At 38.6% G+C, this 15785-nt stretch overlaps 2 protein-coding genes across 4 annotated transcripts in view; one reads left to right on the forward strand and one right to left on the reverse strand.

Annotated features, from left to right (window-relative positions):
• The window catches only part of L3MBTL3 (L3MBTL histone methyl-lysine binding protein 3), a 75759-nt gene extending 62581 nt beyond the window's left edge, over nucleotides 1-13178 (forward strand). For all 3 annotated transcript variants that reach the window (XM_084202135.1, XM_084202134.1, XM_084202133.1), the window contains exons 19-22: nucleotides 3151-3242; nucleotides 7841-8004; nucleotides 8796-8858; nucleotides 11343-13178. In XM_084202135.1, coding sequence (XP_084058261.1) covers nucleotides 3151-3242; nucleotides 7841-8004; nucleotides 8796-8858; nucleotides 11343-11486 — 463 coding nt within the window. In that variant the 3' untranslated portion in view covers nucleotides 11487-13178. The remainder of the gene's footprint in view (nucleotides 1-3150; nucleotides 3243-7840; nucleotides 8005-8795; nucleotides 8859-11342) is intronic.
• A 1955-nt stretch (nucleotides 13179-15133) lies between these two features.
• SAMD3 (sterile alpha motif domain containing 3) overlaps nucleotides 15134-15785 on the reverse strand; it is a gene marked incomplete at both ends in the record, with an annotated part of 35278 nt that continues 34626 nt past the window's right edge. Inside the window, 3 exon segments of the mRNA XM_084201759.1 lie at nucleotides 15134-15162; nucleotides 15165-15417; nucleotides 15664-15746. Of these exon segments, the coding sequence (XP_084057885.1) occupies nucleotides 15134-15162; nucleotides 15165-15417; nucleotides 15664-15746 (365 nt within the window).

Genomic DNA, 15785 nt, shown 5'->3' on the forward strand with positions numbered 1-15785 from the left:
TTGAAACAGGAAAAGATGACACCCTGGAAGAAGATGTGTCATTTGTTATATATTTACATGAGCTACGTTATTTTGTGTTCATAATATATGAACTGTGTTAGCAATAATAGTGTCTTGAGAGACAGAGACAGGAGAGTTGGTATTTTATGGTAAATAAAATAGCCCACAGTAAAGCTGATGATTGAAATGGAACTGTTTTGTTAAGAGTTGGACTTTGGTGATCTTTATTGGCTCCCTTCTAACTCTGGATAATAAGCAGCATTCACTAGTCATACTCTAGTGAATTCAAGCAGTGAAGAAAAGATTATGGCTTCAAGTGTAATTTTGAAATAACCTGTGTTAAAAAATAGTTGTAATTCATAATTTTTATCATACTTACAGTAAATTCAAATTTTTTTGACAAATACACTTTGGCTTTATAGACTACCCCTTAAAATTAATTGAAGAAAAAAAGCTTTCATCTTTAATTTTTTTGGAGGGTGTTACCTTTAGAAGACTTATGATAACCAATACTTATGCTATCTGTTCCCCGTGTTGAGTCAGTTTCATTAAGAGAATAAGTCTTGTGCCAGCTTTGAACTACCCAGGGACCTTGCAGCTTGTATTTCAACTGTTTGAATACACTGATGACTGGCTGCATTTTATCATCTAGCTTTCCTCATTCATTATGTATCCAGCAAAGTCATGGAGGACTTGCAGTTGAATAATCTCCCTTTGAAAAAGGCATGAAAAATAATGTTCACAACATTAGGTATATATGAACTGCTGGGGTTATAAAATATTGAGCATCTGCTTATTGCAATACCCAGTGGATCTTTCTAGATGTGTATTCAAAGTACACATGCATAATTGAAGACATAGATACACACACTTGTGTGCTCTTTAGTTGCTGAGCTCACAGTGTGGATTTAATTATGTTTGACTTCAGTTCAATTGTGTGTATACCTTTGTATTCAAAGGTAATCTTTTGTTTCATAGAAGTCTTTCATTGAGGAACCAACCACAAATGATCCCAAACATGAGTTTTATTTTGTCATGTTAAATCTAAGTGGTACTCAGCTAATCTCTGGTTCCACTTACTCTTTTTCTTCTCTCTCTCTTTCTCTCTCTCTCTTTTTTTTTCTTTCTTTTTTTTTTTTTTTTTTTTTTTTCTCTATGCTTCAAACAAGCATACTGCAAAATTTTGGTTTGCAAAAATATAATTATGTACATAAATACTGCAGTCTGTCCCTCTGGAATGTTCCTGAGATTAAAAGTCATGATAAAAATTACATGCCTACAGCATATTCAATTTTAAAGTATCTTCAGACTGGAAAAAGGATTTCACTGTAAAAAAAAATTCTATTCTGGAAATCTTTACAGTGAAGGAAGCTGAACACTCAGACTTGGGAATCAAATTATTGGCTCTTAAAAAAAAAATCTATTTGTCTTCCAGCCTCTTACCCAAAACCTTCAATTCATGATACAGTCATATTTAACTAATGAGGTCAAATTTCTATATGTATGATGCTATGAAAATTGCCCTCAAGAAAATTGGGAGGTACTTGTTTCCTTACAGGATTAGGTGAGCTCTCTTCCTTAGCTGAATTGCAGCTGTCATTTCCTTTGCCTTTGGAATGAATTGCACTAGTTATTTTAGCATGTTACTTTAGAAAGTTTTCTGTGTTTGTGGAGTTTGGAAAATAAGTTTTAAGTGAATAAATCTTTCTGAAGAAGATATTGTGGAGAAGTCCTTTGTGGCACAAGAAGTTGTGCCTGCTGTATGCATTCCACTGGTATTGGTTGTCATACTATTATTATTTGTGTCCTGTCATGCTAAAAAGGCTGGATTTCCTCATCTGCAGTGTTCATTTTGCACCATTACTAGTGTGATAATTGTATTTCTGTTGAAGTCAGTGCACCTGAAGCTCCTACTCGATTTAGTCCCAAATGTTTTCTTGTATATAATATATAAATGGTATTCAATGGTTTAAATGTAAACAGTGGAATTAAATAGGTCTGTTTCTTCTATGGATTTGTGTTTTGAGGTTAGCTGCTCTTGATGCCTAACAAAGTGTTAGGTGTACATCTGCTTTTCATCTGTGATTTTAACATTTGTTAAGGTGTTCTTCTTGACTCCTTCTCTGGTAGATAGTAAAGCATCACTTCATATAGTAGTGGGATTTCTTGTAGTCTTGGCTCTAAGAATCTTTCTGTCTGGTGCCCATTTTTAGAAAATGCTCATTATGTACTTGGTATCTCTAAGTGCTCTGAGTATCTGTGATAGTTTATTAAGAATTGGCCAAAGTGTTCTGAAATTCTTAAAACGCAGAAGTAAGTAGACACATAATGTCATCAAAATTCCTATCACTTCACATTTGTAAGAAACCAGGAAATACCAGGAAATCCTTCTGGAAATACCTTCTGAAGGCAGAGTTTGAAAAGGAACTTCCCAAGGGCTGACTTTAAGACAGGAATGTACACACCCCACACACCCCCACCTTGAGAAATTCTCTTATTTCCACATCTCTTGCCTGGTTTTTCTCCATAGGGGGAAGACATTTCCTCTCTGCAGATTTTTGGGCTGGCAAAGCTTAGGGAGCAGCTGGACAAGAAGTAATGCAAAAGCAGATGCAAAGGAATATAGATATTTTTGGTGATATCTTTGGGATCATTAGCAGCTGCACAACAGGGAGTCAGTAACTGTACTGACAAGGAGTTGATGCCCTGTAGAGATGAATGTTGGGCAGAGGAGAAGGAGTAAGAGTTATTTCAGACAGCTCCTGAAAATGGCCTGCATAACCATCCAGGCTTTGGAGGACAGACAGGTATATATGTGGGTTTTACTCTTCCCACCTTATGATGTGGACACATCCACTGCCTCCATTTGTGTATTTTTCAGTTTCAGTTATTATGTCAAGTGTGTTGGTATGGTTTACATAATCTTAGTTTTACACTATTATTGAGCCTTCTTTGCAAAATTCATGTCAGTAGTCAAGCCATTCTGTGTAAGTCAGAAATAAGATCCTCTCTCTTTCTTTATTTTAGAATGATACAGCATCCTTTGTATGGGAATCCTGGTGTGTCAATAGTATTACTAGCAAGAGATTTTATCATGCTTAGTGATTTTTATGATGTACTAATAAAATCTGAACATCTTCTTTTCCTCAGTGGAGTATTACAAACAAAGGATGCCATAAAGCACAAAGAGTGTGAAGATGAGGAGACAGAAAACAAGCTGCTCATTTCAAATGAAATCAAAGGTAAATTGGCAGTTCTTAATTTGTTTCAAATGAAAATCTGCAGAAGTGAAGTAGTGTGATGTCCCTTGAAATTCTCATGGAGCTGTATTGTAAATTATTTTCCACATTCACTGTCTGTGTCCAAAAATTTCTGGACAGCAACACTTTCAGCATTATGTCCTGGTTTGGGGCAAATTTGGAAGGAACTTCCAAAGGAATGTTCCTTAAAGGGCAAAATTCAGCGGCCCTTACCCCTGCCTGTGCAGGAAATTGTCTAGTAACCATCAAAGGCTTTTCCAAGAACTTTATCACAGTTGTAAGGATGAGTGCAAAATGAATAGCAATATAAAAAAAATCTCATTTCAATTATGTTTTTCTCCTGACTTTTCAAAATAGTTTATTAAACCAGTCTGAATTCTAACGGTGTAAGATTCACTTATTGCCTTGAAAATGTATAGGAAGGTAAAAGCACTTACACATGACAGATGTAAAGCAAAATTAAGGTGACTTACTTAACCCAGCCTCAGTCTTGTGGGGGGTGATGGCCAGATTGTGGCTTCTCATTGGTGAGACAGGGAAGTTCTCATATGGTCTCCAAAGATTTCTTCCAATGTGTACTTTCTTCTGTTCAGTGATTCTCAGTGGTTGTATGCACAGCTGCAGCAAAACTCTTGGCTGTTCATAGATCCAGTTGGACAGATTGTAGTAGCTGTTCATTAATAATTTTCATCCTCATTGTTTAGAAAGAATACAGCACAAATCCAGAATATCAGTCTTATATTTGCTTATTTTTTCACCTGTAAATCTTAGTATCAGGCTTATTATTAGACTGAGTCAGTTCATTGTTGCCGTGCAGCTTTGCTGCAATAATTTAATGAACTGATACAAGCTCAATGCAAGTTAAGTATCTTAATTTCCTCATCTTAATTCCTTGTATTTTTAGGTTACTTTCTTCAGCAATTTTTTGTACAAGATTTGAAAGCTTTCATCAAATTTGAGTAATTGACTTGAGTAACTCTGTTTCTTCAACAGCTACATGTCTTGCCTTTTAAGTGAGCTCATCTCTGTAAAATGCAGGAAATTCTTTGAGACTGGTAGAGCTTGCATAAAGATAAAATTAAGCCAGTGGTTTATTTTTAAGCATTAACCTGATGCATTTTTTTTATCTTAGGACATTATTTATCTGCCAGTGCTTTTCAGATAGATCTGAGGCACTCTGGTGAGTGTGTAAAATTTGAGAGATTCCATCTGTTGTAGGAGCTGTGAAAAACTGTACTAGTGTTTTGAAACACGTAGTTCAGAATTCTATAGAAAATGAAGCATTAAAAGAAGCAAGTCTCTAAAGCAAATAGAAGAGACTTTTTAGTAATTTTAGCTATTTTGTTTCAGCAGGAAGGAAATGTGCGGCTTTGATGTTAACTTTTGCATTATTTGACACAAAAAAATTCAAATAGTTGGGAGTATTTTAAATTGGTACTGTTCTTTTAATTATAAGGAGACTGGCCTGATTTTGTGAAGCATTTTGAGTTTGACAAAATTCACTGGTTTTCACCAACAACCTCTGCTTGCTATGTTCTTGCATGGTTAGATTTAGGAAAATAGAACATCTTCTTACATTATTGTCTGGAAAAGCTGTCCTTTTTAAACACAAAATGTTATGTTATTATGTGTTTAAGTAGGATGGCACATTTAAGCTGTAAGATGAAAATGGATCATTAAGTTCTTGCTATCATAGTCATGGAAATCTCAAGATAAAATAATTGTGCATTTATGAACTGTCACTGTTGGTACCTGTGCTTGTTGCCCTGATTTTTTGGCATGTCACTTACCTTGTTATTCTTCAGCCCACTTTTGCCATACTCACTTGACCACTGATAACTTTATAAAATGTGTACTGCTGTCTTTCCTTCGTTTGGAGAAAGATTATTGGAGCTAAAGAACTCCACTGAAATCACTGCCCCTTCATGCTAACTTTTTTTACGGGCATAAATCTTGTGATTTAAAACCTTATATATGCTTATATTTGATTTAAAACCATATATATGCTTATATATAAAAGAACTAGACCCATGCAGGAGGCAATGAGCAGTGTTAATGGTCTCATTGGTGCTAGAAAGTATTTGCCACTTACCTTCTATGAAATATAAGTTTATATTTTGTTCTGTGGTGACTCACTAAGAAGATAGAGATGAACTATCAGAGAGAAGGATAACAAGGTGGCATAAAGTAAAAAGAACAATTTAAAGGCAGGTGGGCTGATGCTGAAGCAAAATGTCAGCAGAGGAGACATGGTTAAGGTTTAAAAGTGTGAACTTTGTGCATGTGGCTGCTATCTTGTGAAGCTGGCAAGCAGATTTTGTTTCTTCACTTCAATGCTTGAAGAAGCTGTTTGTGGCTCTGTGATGAAACTGGCTAACCTCTGGTGCACCTCACGTTACTCTTCTCCTAAATGTCCCAGCTGAGACATATTTCTCATATTTTCTATGGCCCAGCTGAGACATATATCTCATATTTTCTATGGCCCAGAAGCACAGATTGCCTCTCTATGGGAAGCAGGCTGTGCAGAGTGAGAAATATTCCAGAGCATTCCCTACTCCAGAGGGTAGGCAAAACTTTTTACTGTCTGGTATTAGAGATATAGATTGTAGCCAAAGTGGTGTGTTCTGGACTTCCTGTTACGAGGTAACCCACACTAAATCTAAATTTCCCTTTTTTTGCTGTTATTATATCTGCCACAGGGCTAGGGACTTTTATTTTTAATTTTTTCAATCTAGTTTAAATTGGCACCATACATGGTCCATTTGTGCTCTTTGCCTTACCTGTGAGGCAGATACTACACAGACTGACAATGGTGCTCACTATGCCTGTACCTATGTGTTGTTGTGTGAATACATAGATTTAAATATGGGAATACAGGGTGTGATTTGTGTGATATTTTCTTCATATGGCATTATAGTCGCCTATTTATGTGGCACTATCAATAGATTGCATGTTTTGTGAATGAAAGGAAAAATAGCTGAATACTTAACATTTCCAACTCTTGAGAGACCTTGTCTAGGAGGAAAAGATCAGAGGGTAAGGATAGGGAGGGGATTTGAGGAAACAGTTAGAAAGATACTGTTCTGTAAAATATGCTTTACATTCAGCATAGTGGCTACCTTTCACATTCCTTTCTCACTGAGATTTTTATTAGTATTAGAGGCTCTAAGGAGCATTTGTAAAACAACAGTGAAGTGTAAAAAGACGTTTAGGGAACTCTCTTTGAAGAATGAGAGTATCATGGCAGTAAAATATTAATGAGTCTCTTTTAAAAGAAATGAATGAATGGGCTGACAGTGCTGACTAAACGGCTTAAGAGTCAACTTCAGAATAATAGGCATTAATATGAAATGAGGACAAATCTTGAAGGTAACAAAAAACTAGGCTGGAGGAGCAGAACAACACGAGCAAATGTGATAACATCCTATGTTAAGTGTATTACAGACCAGCCCCACTTGCTGGCAAAAATCCATAATGGGAATTTGTGCCCTAGTTGTTGGGTACAAATGTGTGATAACTAGAACATTGTGGTTAATAGCAGCTTCTCAAAAATGAAAGTAGAATGGAACTACAACAGAAATGAGCAATCCAAGCAAAAATAGTAAAGGGATTTGTGAGTAACTGCATGAACCATGTCATTAAGGAATATCAGGCATTTAGAGTACTTTGTTGGCAGTTCCTTCAAGAAATGAATTTCAGAGGTTTTCCACAGTTTTAGTTGGCAATTGGGAAGCACTTGAGCCTGAGTTCAGAGAGCAGGCGTGTTGCTTTTGCATTGCCGATGGATCCAAATGATCCATATGCAGTTTGACATCATTCGAGGGATGAGTCTTTGCTCTTTCCTGCTGCACACATCTGCAGCTGCTGCTTTTCTGCAGACAACAGCAGCGTGTGTCTGAAGGCAGCCTCCCACCAGTGCATTACCTTTGGGGACAGTGGGATGGGAGATCATTCCTTCCATTATGGATGAGTGAGATAAAATGCAGCACGGAGGAGTTTAATGTTATTTTCCAAACAAAACATTCAATTAAAGAAGCAGAGAATTTGCAGACATTTGCGTTTTTTCCTCAGAAGAACTGAAAAACATTTTGTTGTGGATGAGCCATAAATGTTGTGTGGGCTGGGACTGTATAACTGATTCACTTAGAATTTTGTAGCAGTGCAGTGCTGCTTTTGATTTTCTAACAGCTCAACCCCAAAATTAAGTTAATTCTTGTATTGCTGTACTACTATTAAATGTGAGTGTGATTTATTGTACCAAAATAATTAAAATTGTTTGACCTGTGGTGTGTTATGCTAACAGCTCTGATGGCATGGAATTGTGTTGTGTTGAAAGAGACTTCTTCCATGTAGGAGTAGTTATATTTATAGACAGCCAATATAATGATAGTCATACTAGTGGAAGAACAGTCATGGCACTTCCAATTCTGGTACGGCATTCATGGCATTTTACTATTCAAGCAAAACTGTACAGCTTGTGTAGGGGGGCCCATGAATAGAAATGAATGTGCTTTTACCATGACTGATCTCATCACTGACTGAGGGATTTAATTCTTGTTTCTTGCTTCCTGTTGCTGAAGATGTTGAAGAACCCAACATGCAGAGGCTTCTCTCCCAGCCAGTTATCGTGTCTTCTAAGTTGCAAATCCCTGGCCTACCCTTGCGCTGGGAACAGCAGAGCAAGCTCCTCCCAAGTGTAGCTGGGATCCCAGCCAGCAAAGTTTCTAAGTGGAGTACGGATGAGGTAGGTTCCCCCTTTGTCTTCTATCTTATTACCACTGTCCTTGAAGGCTGATTCAGAGCTTTAGATTATCCCCATAGATTAAGAATAATACATGACTACTCAGAGGATTAGACTCAGCCAAACCTAATGTAACTGATCCCCAAAATGCTCATTCCACTGCCATCCAGCCCCAGAAGCAGAAGTATTAATTCATATGTGTATTGATACAGATAAATATGTGTGTGTGTGTGTATATATATATATATGTATACAAGCATATTCATTGGTTGTAAAGAGAAGTGCTAAATGTATGGCCCAGCATATCAAGTACTCATGGTCTCCACTACCAACATCTAGTCCCCACACAAACGTTCTGGAGGAATGGACCACAGTGTAGGGGTCTGCATGAAGCAAGAAGCTATTCCTGGTGCATAGTTTGGATGTGGCACACTGCTTTGGAGACTGAGAATATAGTGCAGAGAGGAACTGTATGGATATGGTCAGGCCATATCCACCTGATTTTAAGATTAGAGCCTCCGTTCAGGTATGTAGCAATGCTTGGACAGACAGAATCTTGTCATTGCTTTACTTTCACAAGTACCTGTGACTGTTCTCTGCACCTGAGGCAGCTGGATCTCATTTAATCAGAGAAAAAAAGAAGCATGACTCTATGCACTTACAGAAGAATGTGGAACGCCTAATATGAGACTGTAAAAACAATAGCTAAAAGACTTTAATGATTGTCAGCCTTAAAGACTATTTTGAGAAAACATGAGTCTTACTAAATCTTTTGTTGTATGCTTTGATGGCAGGTCTCTGAATTTATACGAAGTTTACCAGGATGTGAAGAACATGGCAAGGTGTTTAAAGATGAGGTGCGTAAAAAAAAGACAGAGACAAGAAAGCTTGGTAGAAATACATATAAATTAGTTGGATGAAGTGTATGGAATCATCAGGGTTAGAAGAGATCTTTAAAATATTAGGTCTAACCCTTCAAGCTAGCACTATCCCTCTAGCCTCTAAACCTTGCCAACCAGCACCAGATCCAGATGCCTCTTAAACTCCACCACCTCCCTAGTGACTCCACCACCTCCCTGGGCAACCCATTTCAATGCCACATTGAAGTCTGATGCAAATGTATGGAAGACTAGGTTGGTTTTCAGGTTAGGAAATGGAAAGAATGTAAAGAGAAAACCAGCCAAGTGTCAGCCAGGAGTTTTTCCAACTTTGTTCCTGTCAATTGAAAATACATACAGACTTTGGGGTTTACTACTCTTCTCTCTTGGTCTGGTTGAACACAATTTATAAGCAAGGATGTTATTTTAGGTGTCCAGGATGTTAATAAATAAAACAAAGCAGAACAGTGGTTCAAGATAACCATCTCTTAAAACTCATTGCATCTTGTCTCATCACATTTAGCAATTGATGCTCTTCCTCCTAATATAGCTAATTTATGAATGTGATTTAACTGAGCAGCAAGTGAGAAGATCTGAAGGTTCTGATGAGGTTCAAGGGAGCATGTACTCACTTTGTGAGCATTCCAGGTGTGCATTTCTGTCATCTGAGAAGGTTGTTTTTCCAGAGTTGTCATTAGGAATGTATAGGGCTTTTAGATACATTAGGCCTTATAAACTAGGTTTTCTTTTTTTTTTTTTTTTTTCTGCTCAGAGGTTTGTTATTCCTGTTAATGCTTAGCTTCAAGAAGGCAGTTTGATCACAGATGCCAGAGTGATCAGGTGCTTATCCCAGCCAGATGACCTGAATGGGCAGAGTCAGCTAGCCTTTCAAGTGAAGAATAATTTTGTTGCTTAGACTTGGGAAAGCACCTCCTGAGGAAAATGCATACAGATGGCCCTGCTAATCTCCTGCAACAGAAGATTTCAGGCTGTGCTATAGACTGTAATGGCTATTATAGCTGCTTATCGAAGGACTGAGAGGCTGCATCTCTGGGCATTTGGCACTAGCTCAGATATTGAGCATTTTACTCTTCAAGCCTGGATCGTTCCCCTATGTCACTTAGGGTGTCTCATCAATGAATCTAGAAATAAAAGTTGGCATGTTGTTGATCAAGTCTGCAAACAGCAAGTGCCACAGAGATGCTGAATCCTTAACATCTTAATTCTCAGAGGTGTGAGAAAATATTTCCCTTCTCTAGGATTCAGCCTCTCAGGCTTTGTCTGTGACTAGTAAATTAAATGTCCCCCACTGAGGTCACTGAGGTCATTGAGGCATGGATTGGACATCAGTAGGTAGAAGATGCTGGTTCAAACTTCTACTGTGGAAATGAACCCTCAGCCTGCTTCTGTTAAGATGCTTCAGCATTTTATTTGGGGGGCCCCAAGTTCACACACTTTGAGTTCTGAGCCCACCAAGTCTGGCTTTGTGTACGAAATGAGTAGAAAGTAATTGTGGGTTACCACATGGTGCTGTTCTGACTGCAGTGCTCCTCAACTTAGAGTGCTGGGGTGTCCTTTGCAGAATGTCTGATTCAGAACACTTGTTTCCTAGCCCTACAGGAATTTAGACTGTTTTTATCTCAGGTTAGTATCTTTAAGGCTAAGCAGTGCCCCTATCTAACCAGAGCTGCATTTTATGTATAGCTGTCCAGCTGACACTAAAAGTTTACCTATAGATACCTAAGTGATCCAAAGGTTGCATATGAAATGTTGGCCCCGTTGAAGCCCCTGAAGTGAGGACCTTGGGGGCTCTTCCTGTTGGGATGCAGCACTCCTGCTGAGAGAGTGATTTGCTTACAGGAGAATGTTCATTTGTAATGTTTAGTAAAATATCAACAATACATTGAAAAAATATTCTGTGTTTTGAAATGTTCTGTTATGTTTGTGTCAAAGAGGCAGTTTTATTAGCCTGGCCCCTATTTTCATCTGGGATCAAATTAATTTCAATTTGCTGTTTAGTGAGCAGAGAAGTGGTGGCCTGAAGGGGATTCCAGCTCTGTAGCTGGGAGTGAGATCCAGAAGTTTCTCCTATGGATGCTTGCATAAAAGGAATAACTGTTTAAAAGCATTGCTGTGCTTCAGTATAGTTGAATTACACTTAATTTACCCACTTTACTTTTCAATAGGTTTTATATAGTCAGTATGAAAATGAGAACCGTTTAGCTAAAAATTAGCCAGACGGTTGTTTTTGAGCAGGAGGAAGATCATCCTGTTCTCTTAGACTAGCTGATCTGTCTAAAGGTTGAAATCAAAGCTCTCCTGAAAGCATTTGAAAGTGCTTGTATTCTGCCAGTCCTTAACTTTGTCTGAAGTTGCCGGGACTTTTCTTTTCATGTTTTCTGAGACTTTTATAGTGCTGCACTGTCAGACCTATTAATAGCTTTGTGTGTTTTTCTTTTAAAGCAAATTGATGGAGAAGCATTCCTGCTAATGACCCAATCAGACATAGTCAAAATAATGAGCATTAAACTGGGACCAGCCCTAAAAATCTTTAATTCCATTCTGATGTTCAAAGCTGCAGAGAAAAACTCACACAATGAACTTTGAAGATAATGGAAAATGTGCAGGAACCAGCTTTCTCCACTGGAGCTCATGTTTTATTCAAAGCACAAAGACTCACTAGAAGTGTTGAGTAAGGATTCTCAGAAAGGAAGAAACTGAAGTTCAGCACTGGTGGACTATTTATATTCTCCTGGAGCCAGTACACATCTGAATCCTTCTGGGAAGTGTTCAAGCTTTTGAGAAGGTACTGTGTGACAACCGAGTCAGCTGGTCTTATTTACCAAACTAATGGCGCTAATTCTCCATGGATGGTTAGGATCCCTAACTCTCTCTGGACATCAAGAAAACCTTCCTTAATTATTTATGCTGTATTATATAAGGGAACGTTAATATTTTCTAAGGATTCTTGAAATGTACTTCATGTACCCATTTTACTTTTCAGAAGCTTTTAATTCATTTTATCAAAATAAAAACTGATCAGCCAAAAATTAGGCTACAGGTAGCCGGATGAGACTGTTATGGCTAATGTGTATTTGTGCCATAGTTTGAAAAGGAAACACTTGATGTTACATATGTGACACTTTATGCTACAGCATATTACTTTACAGATAATAAAACTGTCTGTTTGCTTGTAACAAAACAAACCTTGTTGGGGTTGAAATTATAATGCTTTTTTGATAACTGAATGTTTTTACTTTTGCACGATTACAAAAATGTTACGTGAGTTTTGCCACCAGCATCTTTCATGTATTTTATCAAAAGACCGGATAGAGAAGGCTGCAACTGAAAAATAAAGTTTGACTTCATAGAAGATTTTTTTTTTATGCTGCACAATAGAGTCCCAGCCATTTACATGGAGTCTGCTACAGTCCTTCAGAACATGGAAGAAAATAGGAGTATTTTGAGGCAAGGAAATTAGCAGAAAAGAAATTACATTAAATTGTGTCTGCACTTCCCAGTTTTCAGCATAGTTACCACAACAATGGAGAAAAACTGTGTTCAAGCTAGGACTGCTACCCTGGTTTCATATTCAACAGAGGTTTGCTTTCCTAGGGGTGGGAGAATTATTTTACTCACCACTTTCTAGCTGAAAACTCTGATTTGTAAATGACTAAGGCATATGGAGAAAGGCAAAGCACAGGGAAAAGGATACTTAAATGCTTGTGGTGCACCGGCACATGCTAGGTGTAAAGTACATGCAATTCACTAGGTCATTGGCAGGCTGCAGATGTCACCAGCAGGTACTGAGGTGAGGCAACCTCCTTTCTTGGAGGATTATTATAGGGAAAGTGGTTGCACGTGGTATATATACATGCAAGATGTAGACCAGATGCACTTTATAAGGGAGAAAGCCTAGCTACCTGTGTACTGAGGACTGCTCCAGAGTTACTTTGCAAGAAGAGAGAGAAGAGTTGGGTCAGGTTTTTTGGCAGCCCTCTGTTTAGTGCTGCGGTGGGCTGTTGCTTAGCTGTAGAACTGAGAACAAACAGAGTGTTCCCACTGCACAGAGCTGGGGGAATGTTACATCTTCCCACAGATTTTGCTAGGCTTTTCTTTGGCTGGAGTTCTTAAGTTTTCACTCTCTGTGTCCCTTCCAGCTTGTGTAGGTGACTGGTACCTGCCATAATATGAGGTGAAACAGGGTCAGTATTAAGTAAGTTGCATTGCTCTGTTAATTTCCTCCCATAGCATTGCATAAATATTTTTACATTTTGTTCAATATGTGTACGTTCAAATTGCACTCTTATTGTACTACAATACAAATAAAACCTGAACTGGAGCCTCTGTTACCTTTGTGTGTGCCCAGGACTCCCGGATGAACCCAGCTGCTCCTGATGGGTGTGGTATGGAGTGATTTCTCACTGTAGCTCAGTGCAGCCAGTAGTTTTAAAAGAGCAACTTGGCTACTGCTGTGTGCCCTCTCCCTCAACACTTACTCCCAAAGCTCCCATCCCCCTGGCCATTACAATCAGAATGCCATTTATAGCCCTGGACTTTGTCACCACCAGCACCTGAAGTTGCACAGGCAGGTCTGTAAAAAGATAAATTATACTGTTTTATTTCATTCTCTCCTTCCATGTAGTTTTTTTCCTCGACCCTCTGTGTCTGTGCCAGGTCTACAGCCTGCAGTGATAACCAACAAAGAGATTTGCAGCTCAACAGAGATTACCTGGGGATGTTAGCACCTCCCTGAATTTTTATACACAACTACTTGCAGAGTACTGTGGTTTAAGAAATTGATTTAAATTAACACTGTTTACAAGATGTAGAATAAACCTCACTTGACCCCAATTTTTATTCACACAGCTATCCCATACAGTAATGAGGACATATATAATCCTTACTTTTGTATCCCATATGATGAGGTAGCTGAGTGTAGCCACCTCTGTTACAAAAACTACAGCCAACAAATTCACTTGGAAACTAAAACCACTCATCAGACCTCCTGAATCTCTGAAATGGCATTGGTTTCTGTTTTGTATCAGTGCTAGCCGAGCCCTCACACTGGTAAAGGTTCCCTGCATTCCACGGGAACCACGTGAAGCCTATAGCAGGAGAGTTTGCCAGCAAATGCATCCATCTCCTCCCATCCTGAAGGATCTCCCACTGTAATCACTGCCTTGGAGTCGCCCCTGCACAGCCAAAATTTAGCAAAGCTTCTGTGATCTTCCAGGCTGTGTGTTTGAGTGTTTAAAGAATCGTGGCCACAGGTGCTGCTTTGCCTATGCTGACATTTTGGAACTGGTGGGAGACTGGTCTCTAATAGAAAGCAGTGTTTTAATAAAAAGCCAGTTTTTATTTCCAATTAATGCAATGGGTCCTGGCTGCTGTTCCTATCACCAGGCACTTGCCCAGAGCTGTGCACTACCAGACACTATCCCTTGGGATTTTCAGACAGGAGTTAAGAATAGAGTGTTGGGAAAGACAGAAGGCTGTGGAAGAAGAGAGGAGAGGGCTTCTACTCTGTGTAGGCAGACAGAGTCACCGTGTGGAGAAAGCTGATTTGTTCCAGGGAGCAAATTTGGAAAGAAAATGAGGCGTTCCCTCTGCAGCACCAAAGCTGTGGTTACCAATGCACATGGCAGCATCCCAGATAAGTCATTCTCACTGCTTTGAGAGCTTGTCTTAGAATGCCTATTTAGTAAATTCAGGATTAATGTTAAAACAAAATGTTTCATGCAAGAGGAAAACAGTAAAGAGTCATCATCCTGTAAGCTGAAAATCAGGCCCACCATTTTAAACCACTAAAATCATTAAATTAGGCTCTCAGCAATCATAACATTATGAAATAATAGTAATAAGTAAATGTTTAATTTGTGCCATTTCAAAACATTAACTGTATTACTATCTAAAGCAGTGAAATGCTCATGTTGCTCATAATTTTTTTTAATTCTTAAAATCGAATCAAAATATCTGAATTTTTCAAATGCTCCTTATAGAAAAATAATATGTAACACATGAAGTAATCTAGAAAATTTTATTATCTCTAGACTGCTCTAAAATCTACATTTAAAATAATGAAATTGCTTGAGTTTTAATTTTTTGTTAGAAGTAGCCAGTACAATAAAAAAAGGAGGGCATTACTAAACATAGCTTTTAAATATACATACACTTTCACTAGAAAGAATAGCACAAAGGGATTTATTTTGACAAAATATCAAATGCTCCTGAGAGGAGTGCTGGATGCACCATCAGATACTGGAGGCTTGGGTGCCTGCAACCCTCTCTTTACCGGGGTGGGCAGGGATGCTGGGTTCCTCACCTCAAAGACCAGGGACTCCAGGAAGTTCAGTGTCCTGTGAATTCTCTTTGGGCATGGGATATCAAACACGTGGAATGCAGCCACCAGTGCTGCCAGAGCCATGGTGCAGTCATCAAGCTGGGCCAGTTCTTCCCTTTCTATGTACAGGGCAAACTCGCATGAACTGACGTTGAAGGGATTTTTCACTTCCAACACTGGTGTCACTGCCTTTACCTAAATTTAAAAAAGGGTATTTCAAATGATGCCACAACATTGCTACGATGAACAGGTCAGAAAATGAAGTAAGTCTGATAACACTCCTTTGAAGTCAGGTAGTATTTCTGTGAGTATTTCTACTCAAAAGGCAGGCTAATGTCCCCTCTTCCCAGAACTAAGCTGAGCCACCAAAAGGCCAGGTGATGTGCACATGCAGGTGATAAAAGGAAGAGAGACCAAGGCTGCTGGTGCTCTGTCTCCTACCTCCTCGTTCACTGCAGCAAACAGACTGGAATCATCTCCAAAGACCTCTGGCAGGAGTAAACATGCAGCAGTCATTTTCATATCTGTCAAAGGCAAGGATTTCTACTAAATTACAAATGAAA

This window comes from Fringilla coelebs, assembly GCF_963513975.1.
Source record: "Fringilla coelebs genome assembly, chromosome: 3".
Lineage (NCBI taxonomy): Eukaryota > Metazoa > Chordata > Aves > Passeriformes > Fringillidae > Fringilla > Fringilla coelebs.